This window comes from Lagopus muta, chromosome 1 (genome assembly GCF_023343835.1).
Source record: "Lagopus muta isolate bLagMut1 chromosome 1, bLagMut1 primary, whole genome shotgun sequence".
In the NCBI taxonomy this organism is placed as follows: Eukaryota; Metazoa; Chordata; class Aves; order Galliformes; family Phasianidae; genus Lagopus; species Lagopus muta.
Window position 1 is genome coordinate 171,137,002 of NC_064433.1, and position 15,295 is coordinate 171,152,296.

General features: G+C 38.7%; 1 protein-coding gene across 4 annotated transcripts in view; it reads left to right on the forward strand.

Annotated features, from left to right (window-relative positions):
* The window catches only part of DCLK1 (doublecortin like kinase 1), a 233,272-nt gene extending 218,239 nt beyond the window's left edge, over positions 1-15,033 (forward strand). For 2 of the 4 annotated variants that reach the window (XM_048948495.1, XM_048948515.1), the window contains 2 exons: positions 2,184-2,257; positions 11,485-11,652. In XM_048948495.1, the coding sequence (XP_048804452.1) occupies positions 2,184-2,257; positions 11,485-11,542 (132 nt within the window). In that variant the 3' untranslated portion in view covers positions 11,543-11,652. Of the gene's footprint in view, positions 1-2,183; positions 2,258-11,484 lie in introns of all 4 variants that reach the window. The other 2 variants (XM_048948485.1, XM_048948505.1) reach the window with 1 other exon arrangement.
* The last annotated feature ends 262 nt before the right edge of the window (positions 15,034-15,295 follow it).

Sequence of the window (15,295 nt, forward strand, 5' to 3'; positions counted from 1 at the left end):
ATCTATGACGGTGTTTATAAAGACACTGTGGTAAAAATGTAAAAATGGGCCTTTACTAAATAGCCTTTTAGAAAATTGAGGATAAAATTGCTTGTTCAATTCGCCAAGGATGTTATCCCACATTTCCCAAGCAATATCCTGTGACTGGACACTCTCGGTTTTAATGGAGGTGTCTAAAGCAGTCGAGAGCCAAAATTATTTTTTAAGAGCACTTCTGCAATCTAGAGGTGTGCCATTAACTCTGTATATTAACTAAGCTTCGTTCAGTTTGTGTTCCTGTCTGAATTGTTAAAGCTTTGCCTGTATGTTGTCACTTCTGTGCTTGTATTTTGGCCATCATTAAGGCAGAGGAAAAAATAACTGATAATGTGGCGTTAAGGTTGTTTGAGGTCTCTGTCTTGGCAATGGGAATAAATTCCATCTGGAGACTCAAAGGAATGGAGTAGGACAGAAAAGAGCTGTCTGGGAAGTCGGTGCAGCTCTCAGCCAACCCAGGGCTCTTGCATCTGCCGAGGGGAGGGCAGCAGTGGGTCAGTGCTGTGCCTGCTGCTGAGCATCAAGCAAAATGAAACCTTGCAGATGGCATTCTTAGCAGGGGGATTTCTTGGCTGATGTGGAAGAGAAGCCAAGTCCGGCCTGTTAGTTTTGCTTGGCTTAGAGATGAACCTGTGACTTGAATGTCACTTCCTATTGTTTGTTTGTGTTGTTTTGGGCTCATTCTGTATCCCTGTTTTGTTTTTTGTTTTTTTTTTCTCTGGAATAATTTCCACACTGACTAAACTGTTCGAGCTCTTCCCAGACAGCTAACTCCCCCGGTCTCGCCTATCTTTTTAGCCATTGGATTTTAGAGCGGTCATTTAGATCTGCTTTTCAAGCCAAGTCCCTTTTGTGCATTCTGTAGGCAGTATGCCATGCAGCCAGTAGATGGCAATAGCAGACCAGCGTAGGTAAGCAGACAGAAAATAAACCGCAGCTACAGGGTTCTGATGTTTTTAAACAGGAAACGTCCTTTAACTCATTCTAAATAAGATGAAACAGGCATTGTTTTAACAAAAAGGATTTAATTATCAAATTCAACATTCGCAATATAGTCATCAAGAAAAAATTACCAATATCTCCTTGCTACCCTTTGAGGAGTTGGTAACCAGAAATGTGTCAAACTGCTTTCCTGAATTTAGAATCAGAAACTGTTACCAGCGTGGAAATACATGCCACGCTCTTAGGGGAGCACAAAATGACCTTTTCTCTTCATGGGGCAAAACATGAAAAGCATCGCAGCTCCCTGTTTCAAAGTGGGCAACGTCTCTCTCAAGACATTTCCCCTAAAATCCCATTTAACTCTGCTAAATGATGCCTCGGCCGAATGCCGTGCAGCACAGGAGGGTCAGAGAAAACAGCCTCTTTTCTTTGTTCCCATGCACATTATTCTGCTAGCGATAAACCAAACTTCAGAGACCTCTACTCCCAAAATAATATCAGAATCACACTTTTCTGGACACGACGTTAAGTTCATTTCCATTTTGACTTTAATTGGTGCAATTTTGAACCTAATAGTTCCGTACTGTTATCTTTTTGAGCATGAGGTGTAAGCTGGAATGACAAACAATGCTATTCATGGCTCCGAGGAGCCCTCTCCAAGGTTAACGCATTTTTAGAAATGAATTACTGTGATTGATGGGGTATCAAAACCTGATTCTTTTCATCTTTGCACATTCCATGATTATGAAGCACTCTAATTTAAGCCTGGTGCAGTCTGTCTAGCCCGCTCCCTGTGATGGTTGCACTGCATTTTTGTAAATTATTAAGCCACTCCATTTAATTGCAAAAGATAATTTTCCATTACTGTTATGTGCAACTCAAAAGGGGCACTTCTGTCTTCGGAGGTAACGAGATATTGGTCAGACTTTTACATGAGTGCATTATGCATTAAGTAACCTATTTTGCAAACTCCGTTTTAGCCTGAATAAATTGGCTTCTGATTTAGGAGGACAGGCTCTAGAGTTAGTGTTTTTTCCTTTTCTTTCTTTACTTTTTTCTTTCTCTTTCTAGCGCTAGCTGTAGGATGTTAGCTAAGTGCCTTCTGAACGCAGTAACTGTTACACTAAGCAGGGACGCTTGCTCTGGAGTCTGAGTTCTTTAGCCTAATGCTGATCCACTGAGTTGCCCCATTTCTCTCTGCTCAGCTGGACCACGGGTTTACCATCAAGAGATCAGGGTCTTTGGACTACTACCAACAACCAGGAATGTATTGGATAAGGTATGCGCTGGTGCAGCTCCCACAGTCAGTGTTTCCATGGCAACGTGCTGGCAGTCTCCATTCACCAGTTCCTCCAGTGGATAAACATGCTTTTTGATTTGTTCTCCGGTCCATATGCTGCTTTATCGGTTTCGTTTGAATCCTGATTGAGATGCCACACCCCCTCATTCCCTCTCCTCACCCATCCCTCACACCCACATCGCCAGCTTTCTCTCCATTGCACATGCTCAGTACCAATTCCCTCCTAGTTAAAAGGACAGTGTATATAGACAACCCTGATATGCTGAAGTGTGCACCCCTATTGCATCTGCTTCCCCACTTCTAAGCACCAGGAGCAGCAACAGGCTCTCAGCATATATCCTCCTCCTTCCCCACGGAGACGTGGGGCTATATACTGTCATTTTAAACCCACCGAACACAAATCTTACCTTAGATGGAACAATGCATTTACAGAGCAGAGCACTTAGAAACTCTCCCAAGTTCAATGAAATACAATGCATTGTATGTGCTGGTAAGCTTGTGTTTCTAATGATGCATTCTTTCTATTTTGTTTTTTAAAACCTTTCCGATGCCTATTTCTTTTTCTTTCAGTTGTTTTTTGTTTGTTTTTTTAAATATTGCATGAGTCTTCCGAATATATTTTTCCTCATTGTGTAACTGTGCCAGGGTTGTGTGAGCTGGCTTATCCCGAATGGGGACGGGGGGCTCGGGGTGGGGGGCTGTGCTGGAGCGGGGCGAGGAGGGTCCTGTTCCCATAGCCCACCCCAGGCCCACACCTCCTCCATCAATCAGAGCTCTGCCGTTCCCATCCAGTGGTTATTCGCTGGCTTCTTTCCTCGTTATTACTCACAAGAGCTGGGTTTTGATAGCTAACGAGATTTTTATAAGTTTCTTGTGTTTTCTAATGCTGCCTTTAAAGACTCATCTGTGAGGTATTCGGAGAAAAAAACAGCGAATCAACCACATTTGAGAAACAGCAGAGATGGTCGCTGCGAGTGTTCCCAGTGCGGCAGAATCCCGCCCTCGGATCATTTCACTGCCTGCATGGGTCGGTTGGACTGCAGCACGGTTTCCTTCAAACCTAGCAGTTCACTGAGCACACACTGAGGATTAAGGAGATTGTGATATGGATGTTCTGGGGAAAGAAAGAAAATCCTACTTTTCAACCAAGAAGTGGAAAAGTAGTTCCTATCCATCAGTTAAATTTGGGCTAGCAGGAACTGAGAAATGTTTCCCCTCCAAGCATATAGCAGTGCCTGTAATTCTAACCCATGGCACTTGTGTTCATGGCCATAAACCTACAGCAACCTGCAAAACATAAATAGCAAAACCATGCTTTGTCTGTTTGTCCCTTGGCATCACACTTTGCTGCCTCTCGTCCTGTAGCAGCAGACAGAGGAGGCAGCAGCACAGCAGCTGCACAGTGTGGGTTTTCCCTGCAGAAGGGGTCCTGAGTGCCCCTCTCTAGATAGGTATTGGTGAGAGTATTGGGAGTACTTTCCTCTTCCTAAGGAAGGATGGCATTCTGTGTCAAGCAGGACTTTGTTGGACAGCTGTGGATTTAATGCCTCCTCTGTAAAACAGAGGAAAACACAGCAGCTTTATCACTGATCTGTCCTCCAAGAGGTTAACTGCTGCTATGATCAGCTTAAAAGGATAAAATCCTTTTATTTTCTTGCTTTGCTACTTTAAACACCCCTCAAAAAAGAAGAGAAAAAAAAAAAAGAAAAGAAAAAAACTTCTTAAAGATCCGTCTTCAGAGGAAGCAGAGAACCAGAAGTGGGGAAGTCTCTTCTCAGATTGGCCTTGACTCAGTTTAATTGCTTGGCCCAGATTTTGAAACAAACCATATGTATGTTTGGGAGGTAAAGGGAAAAGACTCCGATTCTGCAACGTGGTAAATAAATAAATGCTTATATATGTATTAAGAAAATATAAAGCCATTTGACTAAAGCAGTAGTAATGGCTGCCATCAGCATGCAAACTGACATCCCTGAATAATGGGCTGGAGCAGATGGGCGATAATCTCCCTTATTCATACATAAACTGCTCTGTTTTCCAGCTGGGGGCAGTAACAACAATGTTTATAATTAGTGCTTTCTAAACAGTGCACCTAGTGTGCAAAGCCAAATTGGGAGAGCAGGGCTCATAGGCGTAATTAGGAAATGCTACAACAGGAGTAGCTCGGAACAAGCCCTGTTCTGTATCTGTTCCTTTTCATCTCCAAGAAACCAGCAACCGCTGCAGTGACCAGCATTGTAGTATAAATAAAACCATTTTGGTTTAACAATTGTTTACTTTTTAGGGGTAACTGCAAGCACAAATGTAGAGCATATGAAAGGTTCATCAACTCCCATCTATAAAACAGTTAATTTGTCACAGGCCCGTGAAAATTAACCTGAATTCACAAGTATGGAGAAAAATGAAAGCAGGTCCGAGGAAAATGTAATTCTTCCTTTGTTAGTATTAAAATATTCATTTCTTTCCCACTCCTTTGATCATCCCTAGTTCCTAGCAAGTCTTCTAAAATATGTTCTTAAAAGGCACTCTTTCCTCCTTCAGTCAACCAGAAAACCTTTTCCTTTCTCAGCTTAAAAGACTTTTTCCTATTCAAAGTGCCTCTAAATCCTAATATTCCAACTGCTCGTTTTACATCCTGCTTTATTCCCTGTCAGGAAGGCAAAATGTTCAAGTGTTTTTAAGTGATGGGACTTTCTGAAGGTAGTAAAATTTAACAAACATTGTGGCCAGTAGTAGTTGTAGCCAGTATGAGATACACCTAGAAAACCTTTCAATACAAAGAACACAAAAAATATAAGGGCCAAATCAGTAAATTCATTCAGACTCAAAGATGATAGAATAGGCTGAGGTGTTTATTCTTGATAGCCAGGAAAGGCAGCTTTGGGGTGTTGGCTAATGCCAGTGCTGCATTCCCGTGTTCATTCATCCCAAATTACCAATGTAAAGTCAAAGACAGCAAGTATTTATTACTCCCTTCTCATCTCTGAGCAGAGGAATTATGTTTGGGATTTCTTTTTTTCCTTTCAAGTCCGCCCATTTGCTAATAGATCACTTTTTAAAAGGATTACAAGCCATGCATTTAACTTTGATAATTTTCCTTCTATTGGAATTTAGCAACAGTGTCTACAAAAAATCCACATGGAAAGTATGGCACCTGATTGTCCTTTTGAAATATCTAGATTTCCTTTCTTACGAGGAACTTTTCTTTAAAATCTACTTAACAGAGACTTTTAACACTTCATGTAGCTCAGACTTTTTGGCCTTTTTGTGTCTAAAATAGAATGTCAAAGGTGAAAGTATTTCAAGCCTAACTTCCCCTTAGCCCCAGGTGTTGCAGCGTCCTGAACACAGCCTTCTTCAGCTGCCTTACTAGTTCCTACCAGTGGCAGCATTTTGAAGGCCATACTTTGAATAACTCACCAACATTTTCTTTCACCCTGCCTGTGTTTCCTTATCAGTTCAGGTTTATGTCGGAATCTTAATGTTTTAATCTGTTACTGACAAAATGACCTAAATTTTCTGCCTTGTCTGGGCTGCTTGTAAATATCAAGGGAACACCAGTGCGGGTGTACCTAATGTGAAGTATTAGTATAAAATGTGAGTATATAAAAGACTTTTATATATTATTTTTAATATATCCACATACACTATATAAAACCTAAGAGAGCAAAATAAAACTCAGGAAAGTCAAAGTATGGGAAAGTCATTAATAATTTTATCTATGTAATGACAGTAGCAAGGAGACCGGTTACATTCTGTGTGTAATGAAGCCATCAATCCTGTAGATGTGAATTCATAAAATACTGGATTTTTAAAATACAGTTCTCACTGTCCCATTTTGAAAAGTATCTGAGTAGCTCGTTTGAAAATCCCTCATTCCAGTCTGTTCTTGGTTCCTAATTCCAGATACTTTGCATCTGTCAAGTTACTTACACCTGTCTCGAGTGGATACAATACACTTTCAAGTCAAAAGTTAAAAGCAAATGTCTTGACAGTGGGCAGAGTAGTTGGGATTAGGCTTGCTGTCTCTAAAGTGCCATTTTTAATGCAGTAAAACCCTCTGTAAACTTAATACTAGTGAAAACAGACAAACATCTAAACTCCTTTAAAAGCTCTTCTCCTGATCTGTGACTAAGAAAACCACAACTGATTTACAAACTAGAAATAAAATTCACCCATGCAAACAACTTGGCCCTAGGTCTCTTCCACGTGTAATTGAAACCAGCTGAGGAATCGTGTCTCCAAAAAGGGGGAATGTCAAAGAGTAAACACGAACTTAAATATAGCAATATGAATTCAGCAGTTATATGTGTGGGATACTTATCATGGTATTCACTCACCACTACAGTAAGAAGCATACATCAAATTGATTTGGTTTTCTTTCTTTTTTCTTTTCATGTAAGCAAAATTCCATGCCAGAGGTTACATGGTGCACTGAAGCACCGGCCTTTTGCATTTGGAGGTTTAAGTTCAAATCCACTCGACGGATTTGTCCCCTCGATGTGGTCATTTGCACGTCTCCAAATCACCATGTAACTTGACTTAGTTATGGCTTGTGCCTGAGGGGCTACAAATAAATGCGTCTTTCACTCCTGGGCTGAGGTGCATTGCGAAGTTTGAAGCACTCTCCAAGAAGTGTCTGGAATCATGAATCTATCGTACATGTATGGATGTATATACATATATATATATATATATATATATATATATATATGTACATATATATAACCAAGAAGCCAATGGAAAACAATAGAAAAAAGGCATACTGAAAGGCTGCCTGGCGTGGCCTTGTGCCTTTGCATTGTAAAAGTTGCTGCTATCACTTAATGGTCATTTTTACAGCAGGGAAATCTGCCGTTACATATCTCAGTATATGGAGGTCGCTAGCCAAAAGCTCAAGGAAATAGGGTAAAATTATCCAGGCGTGAACATTTAAATACATGCACACACCTACGTGTGTATAGAAGAATGCGCTGGAAGATAAAGACCAATGTTGCAATACATATGTCCATTTAATTTCACTCGCTAACAAAGCATCACAAAAATTGCAGACAAATTGCAAATATGTTCGTGCAGAATGAAAGCAAGTGAAGGGAATGGTTCTCAGATTAATGCATGAACAGCTGCATCCCCAGTTCCGTCTCCTAGCCTTTATGAATAATGTATGGGCTAAGAGGCAAAATGCAACAATAATGTTCTTTTATTAATGAAATGAATGTATATCTATATTTGGTGGCCAGCAGTAAATTAAGACAAGTGAAAAGAAAAACAATCACTGCTTGCGTCCATAAAAAGCAGTTGCTTCAGTAATTACTGATCTGACAGAAAATATCATCCCGCAACTAAAATAAGGTGCCTTCCTCTGCAAATCCCACACGTATATCAAAGCAGATGCCGTTTTTGAATGTCTGTCCATAAACACGGACTTCAACCTTTTCCAAGAAGAAAAGAATTTGCATGGCTCAGGAGTCCTGCAACATCTTGAGTTAGAGGTCAGGAAAAAGATGCTCCCAATGGTAAAATCCTGGAAAAGCACTAGCTGTCCCACAGTATTTAGATGAGAGTAGCGATGATTTTAAAATGACACCATTTTACTTCAAATAAAATGCATTAAAAAAAAAAAAAAAAGAAAGAAAGAAAAAAAAAGGAAAATAGCCTGTTAACCATTTGGTACTGGGTGTCAGGATTACTAAATGTTGATGCAAAATACATTAGTGCTTAATGAAGTGCTTCAGACCCATCAGCACCAAACTATTAAAGGCAATCCACTTATCTGCTCCTGGATAAGAAGCTCTACATTTCCTCATATGGATTGTAAGAGGACAGCTGCATAGCTCAAATAAGAACACTACACTAACATTTTAGTTGCCATTACTATCATATAGTGCTCAAAGTTCTCACTCTCTCACCTCAAGCTGGGAGAAAAAATGTCAAAATGTGATAATGAAAATCTGGGCTTCACAACCCTGTGAAGCATAAGTGCACTTCAGATCCTCTTATTATTTATTGAAAGAGGAGCTTAAAGAAGAAATGCCCTGAAAATCCGTAATGGACCAATTCATGCCCTGGCGAGCCATCCAACAGTGAATAGTACATGAAATAATAAATCATTTAAATCAAGGCAATACATATAAGAGGTCTTTGTTACAAAAATAGCAATAATAGTGAAAATGCTGATTTTTTGAATGTGCCACATGGACAACAGGGTACAGGAGGTGAGAGCTGCATTATAAAACACATGCAGTCAGTACGCCAGCGTATATTGCATCTTCCCTGCATTGCAATGCACTGGTCTTTCATATTTTAACATTTTCAGAGGCAAAAAGTAACTGACATCATCAGATGAAAAACCACCTTTGTGCCAAATGCCAAATGCTATATAGTATGGTAGCATAACAAATGCCAGAAGTGCAAAATGTCACCATAACATTGGGTGGAACAAACCCTATCCTGCAAGTCCAGAGGGAACAGTAACTGCTCTGTGCATGTCCAGGACTGACCCCGTTCTGTGGTTCTGACGTGTGAAACCCTAAATGTTAGAAACCCTAAATGTTAGAATATGGTCTACGTAGTTTTGCTTTCACCTGATCAATAGTCCCTTCTTTGGCTCAGTGACCTCATACATCTTTATTTGATAAGCTTGTTGGGTGAGGAAGGCTCTGAATGTCTCGCATACCAGGAGAGGGAACACATAATGCCATGGAGTCTGCAGGCATGGATGGCCTTCTGGATAAAGGCCAGTCTGTCTCAAAAATATCACAGGGAATTTCTGAAGAGTTAAGCAACCAGAAATGCTTGGTACTACAAACTGTAGCGTATAGGTGCTGGATTAGATGGAACGATCAGGGATTTTCACTTGCTTTTGGTTATTGAGGAAAGAAGTGCCTTTACATATATTTAGACAAATAGCCTCCAAAGCTTCCTTAATGATAGCAGAAAAGCAGCATCTTGGGTTTTACTTTTGAAGACATCTTTAAAATAATGTCTTGGTATTTAATTGTCTAACTAGTCTTGCAGTTTAATGATTGTGTCCTTTAAAAAAAAAAGAAACATCCCAGGCTAAACTTTAAAAAGAACCTTTTATTCAAGAGTATTCACTTTTCTGTAACTTTATTCTAATTTTAATTAGTCCTAATTACTTCTAATTTCAAATGCTTTCACTTTTTACATATACATTTACCATTTTCCTATACCAGACTTTAAAACTAAATTTTGAATTCAATACAACTATTTTCTATTTGTTTGACCAGAAATGTTTAACCTTCTTGGAGGAGAGTATCCGTTACCGCAGCATGATGTGATGTGGCTTAAACTTTAAATAAATGCTTATTTCCTGTAAGCATAAAAAAATCTTTTAAATGGAAATCTGTATTTTATAGAATGGTAATATATGCCATTCTTTTCAATTTTCACACAGTATGTGGTATATTCACTGTGTGTAAATGATCTAGGTATTCTGCTGTTTCACATTAAAAAAATAATCAAAAACTGAATTGGTTCAAGGCCGAGAAACATTAAAGACATTGAAAATACTAATGAGTGCTCTTATCCAAGAGATTAGCAGTAAACAAAGAAATTTTCAGCAGATTGTAAGTGTTGCATTTTTTAGCAATTATTTAAAATAGAGGGATGAACTTAGGAAAGGTAACTATTTTACCCCCTCAAAGTAGTGCTGTGTAGGTTCTGGACTCAGAAATAGTTCAGCAATTTAGCCTAACTAAATCCATTTGCTCTAGTAGTTCTGTACTCTCGTCCATCTTTCTGTCTCTATTACATCATTATTGAATGCTGATTGCATTATTTTAGAGCATGGATGGCTATAATGCTATTCTGCACCTGTATGATGGATTTCTTTTTCATTTTGATTTCAAGAGTATATTGGCTAGAAATGCATCTCTGCTCCCCTATGAGGCCCAAAGTATAACTGGTACATTTTCTAGAGAAATCAGTCATGTATATCTCAAGAGAAAACAATAAATCCTTCAAAGCAGAATAACCTTTTGGTTACATTCTTTTAGACTGAAATTTTCATGCTAGGGAAGAGAATTTACAAGGAGTTAAACCTATTCAATTCTCAACATTATCCTTTCCTCCAGTGTAATTACCAAATGACCATTTGTGTTTTGTGGGTAATCTCATCTGCCTTTTCCCTTTTTTTACCTTTTTCCCCAAAAACACGGGCCATGTTTCAAGAAGATAGCCCTGCCTCAGAAAGCAGTTAACTATGTGTCAAAACGCTCTTACTGAATCAAGGCCATCCTGTTGAACTTGTATTAGTGACTTCAGGAAAACAGAAAAAAAAAACACCCCTAGTTTGAAATCATTGGCCAGGCTTGGACTGCCCTTACTGGGTTGCAGCTTCACCTTGTGAATGTGACAGACAAAGCAGAAGGGATGTGATTTGAAGTTACAGCCATCGTATTAAGAACCACACTCTCAACAAGTGGCAGAAACTAATCAAAAAATTAGAGCCTATCAAATAAACATTCTGTCTCCTCTTTTTCTGGATCCCCCCATTCATATCTGAATTCTTGATAAAGTCTGATGACTATTTAATTTGATAGATCCTGGTTAACGGGAGGAGGCAGGATAAACAGGCTAAATGGATTCTTCCACCAGAGCTCTTCAGCGTTCTTCCTAAGAACATCCATTGAGTAGCATGAGGAGGTGTGAAAGAGCTGGTCTAGCTCCCCTCAGTGTTTGTTTTTCCTCTCTTGTCTGACAACTTCATCCCAATCCATCTCTGATAGCCAATTGCACTGACTTGAACATGGGTGAGTGTGTATCAACCTTCATTAGGTCAAATCAAAGACAAACATACATCTCTGCCTCACCTATAGAAATAGATTTATACTTAGAGAAGGGTGGGGGGAAGGTCAGTTGGTATTTGGCTTGAAACTTGAATCTACTAAAATATGAAATTAATAGCATCCAGAAGTAGAACATATGGCATCCATATATATGGTACTGTATCTGCTTGATGATGTCAGACTACCTCTTAAGGTTTGGGAAATGCACTTTTTAAAGTGTTTAGCCATGTTGTGGGCTAAACCTTTCAGACTTGACTGAAACAGAACAGGTTTAATTTGGTCTGAACACTTATTATCCCTGGTATTTGCGGGCCACATAAAAACTCATGGTTTTCATTAGCTTTGCATTTCACACACAGCCTAATTTCATTTATTCTCATTTTATGCCCCTGCCAGACCACCGCTCTTGATAAGGAGAGGCAGGTTTTCCGACGAAGACGCAACCAGGATGTGAGGGGACGTTACAAGGCACAGCAGGCTCCACCTGAACTCAACTCCGAATCGGAAGACTATTCACCAAGTTCATCCGAGACTGTTCGCTCACCTAACTCACCCTTTTAATAAAACACTTTTACTCAAAAGTCTTGGCTTTAACCCTTTGAGACCCTGAAAATCCTTCAGACCCGTGTGAGGTGATCACATCCAATCTGTCCAGCACTAACCGCTGAGATAGTGGAATAGAAAAAGGTGCTTACAGAACCTTTGTAAGAATTATTTCCTAATTAATTGAAATACTTGTTCTCTGTTTAGATTGTAACTTGCTGCTAATATTATCCTCAAAGGGTTAAGGCTATTTTGCTTTTTTTATTTCAAGATAGAAGCAGTGAATGTTTTCATCAGTGGTTAGGAACTGCAGTATGTAATTTTAGCACATGTTAACCCTCTGAGTAAAGAATCAACTTAAATCTTGACAGCCCACATTAGGGCTTTATTCTGGCTTTTTTGCTTTTATACGCACATACCTTTTATAGTACCCTAAAGTTCCTTGCTAGCTTTGGGCCAAAATAGTACCAAACACACTATCGCTTAGGGGCTACAAATATGGGCTTTAAAAACAAAAATATAGTGAAACAAATAGTATCTTCCACAGCAGCTCATTCTAAACTTGCATTATGCTTCCGTAGAAAATGACTGTTGCTGGAGGATATTATGCAGGATCAAAATTAAGTTTAAGCAGGAATCAAAATTAAGTTTAAGTTTAAGTTGGGAAATTAAGTTTAGGGCAGCCTTAGAGTTTACAGCAGATGACATGATGATGGCCATGGAGGGTTGCTTCCCTATCGTTTTTGCCAATGACAACACAGAGTCTTGGGAAGTGGCTTGAGAACACATTCTGTCATGTAAAGTAAGTAGTGATGTAGTTGAGAAGGTCCTGTTTAAAAAGTGTACAGACATCCTTCCATTCAGCATGACCTGGTTATCCCATAGATAGCCACAGCTAATACTGTGGTGAAATTTAAATATTAAAATTGAGAATTACCCTTAAAACAGCTAGAGTATTTCTGAATTGGGGAAAATAAAGTCATTTAATATATATGTAAAGCCTAACCTGTATTAGTGAAAGTTTTTGTCTTAGAGTGGAGAAACTAAAAATAACTCACATTTCTATTTGTAATATTCAATAAAATGGGCATTTACACAGAATATACATATTTTTGGTTTGTTAAAACCTCAACAAGCATTGCAGCATTTTCTTTAACCATTATTGTAAAGTTGAATTCCACAGAGATATTGTACTTTGTAGACTTTTGCTTCAAATGTTGTAATTTGAAAGAAAGAAAGTGATTATAAATTCACTCAAAATTTCACTAGAATAGAAAATGCAGCTTCCAGAATCCTATTCTAAAATGAAAGATAACGTTATTAAAGTTATACTTTCACTTTTTACCCATATAAAATCAACAATATTTGATGCTTTCCCATCTAAATACAAAATTTTGTCATGGTGTTTTTAAAAAGTCATAAAAATGTGGTTTTCTCTGTCTTCCCCCCTCTTTTTTCTCTCTTTCATTGTCTCTTTGTATTTAGTATCATACAAATGGAAATATCAGTATGCTGCCCAAAAAGATGTGCAGACTTTGCTGATCTTGCTGGGAAGTATAAATAAAGTTTGGAGGAACAGGGCAAGTTGCCCACAGTGCAGTTTCTGTTCTGAGTTGTGTTTGCCCATGCAGCTATCACTACAAGTAGTTGTGGCACTGAATGTGTACCTGCACCTTGTTGAATCTGGTGTAATGTTCTACTGCGTTTCTAGGTGGAAGTATCAGGTGAACCACATTTTAAGAAACACTGGAATTGTTCCCCATCTTTTAAAATGCATCTTTCATTGTTTCAGTCGTAAAAAAATTTATATATTAAAAGCTTTGAAGATTTTGAATATAGGATTTTCATCTTGTGAATTTTCACACAAATGGTACAAATATTTCATACACAGCAATTAGCTTCAGCCAGTGTTAAACTAGAAGTGAGACATTTAGTCTAAGTTAGATCTCCTGACTTTCTTGGTAGTACAGAAATGAGCATTTTCAGGTTTGATTCATCTCATCTCTTGTGGCACACATTTTAGGAAGGACTCATGTTTTGATACATCTATTGATCTCACTTTTTTGACTGTAGAAGGAACCATTGGTAGGAGCTCACATCAGACACCAAACTCAAGATTATTAAGTTTAATAGAACAAATTTCACTTTAGGAGCCTGATTTCTGAATATACATCCATATGCATATTGTGCATATGCATGGCCTCAGTCACTCTAACTGGAACTCAAGTTATTAACCTAGGTGAATCAAGTAGGTGTCTTGCAGGAGAATTCCACAGAGGCAAGAATTGAAAGGATAAAGGAACTGCCATGCGAAAGTCCTCAAGTTTGAGGATTTGGGAAGGCTGCATATGGGAAAGGACTCATCCTTGACCATGCTTATCCAATCCTAGAGTCCCTGTGAAGTCCCTTGCTACACAGAACACACTGTCATCACTGTCACTGTGATGTCAATGGCTGTATTTTAATAACATTTGGGTAGGGCAGATATTTTTTGTTCATGGCACCAAACGCTCAGCCAAAATAAATTCTCTCTTGTGCCACTTACTTACCTACATCAAATTATAGCAGATAAGGATCTGGCACATGTTTTGCCTGCATCGCCCTTCCCACATTGTAGTACTGCCATCCCTTCAGAATAGATGCAACTCAACCGTGTAAATGCAAGGCATACACTTGGTAACAAGAAAGTGTCCATTAATACCACATGCTTTTTGACTGTTGGGAAAATTTGGCAGCCTTAAAGCAAAGGCCAATGGCTATTCTTCTTAATTAGAGAGGGGGGTCAGAAGAAAAAATATATATATACATTTCAACTTTAGCATGAAAAATATTACTCAAAACCCACCTGGGAGTTTCCTATCACCTTTGCCTTGCTTTAGAATACAGGCTTATCATTAAAATAAGATGTTTGGCTCCTTCATCTTACACCATCTTGCACTACTTAAATTGTATGTGAAAATAATCCTAGATCCTGAAATCACTACTCATCCCCAGCATCTTACGTGTTTCTGATTTTTGGCTTATGTTTTATGAACATAACTATAAAAACATTTAAGTTATTTTTAGGTCTGTAACATATTGAGTTTCAAATTGCTGATAGCCTCTTTGTAGGTTTCAAGGAAAAGTATCTGAATCTGAAAACTGTTTTAAAATGAGTTTCCATGGTGGTTTTGAATATATTCACATTTTTAAACATAACCATATACGTGTATGTATATGTTTGGCTTTGTGGAAATAATTTTTCAGGCTTGCACGTTAGCATCTGCCCCATTTCTTTTCTAATGTCTGAATTCCTGGGAGCAAGTAAGAACAGACTACGTGCCCCCAGAATACTTGAAACACCATTTAAAAAAAGGAATCAAAGACAACAGACTATTTCTAATGTGATGATCTGAGAGAGCATATAGCACACCACATTCATTTTACTGTAGTACATACTGATCTTCCTGACCTCTTTCTTCATTTTCCTTTTGAATCAATGTAAGGCATTGCTAAAAATAATTTTTTAAGTGCTTACTATGAATACAAGGCCACTTTCTTCCTGCCAAGCCAATGTAGTCAGCTGAGACGGATGGCCATCGTGGTAGGCCCCATCTATCACCAAGGAGAAAGGGAGAAGCTTTTCCACAGAGCAATTCAAGTCATCTAATATCTGGTCTCCAGA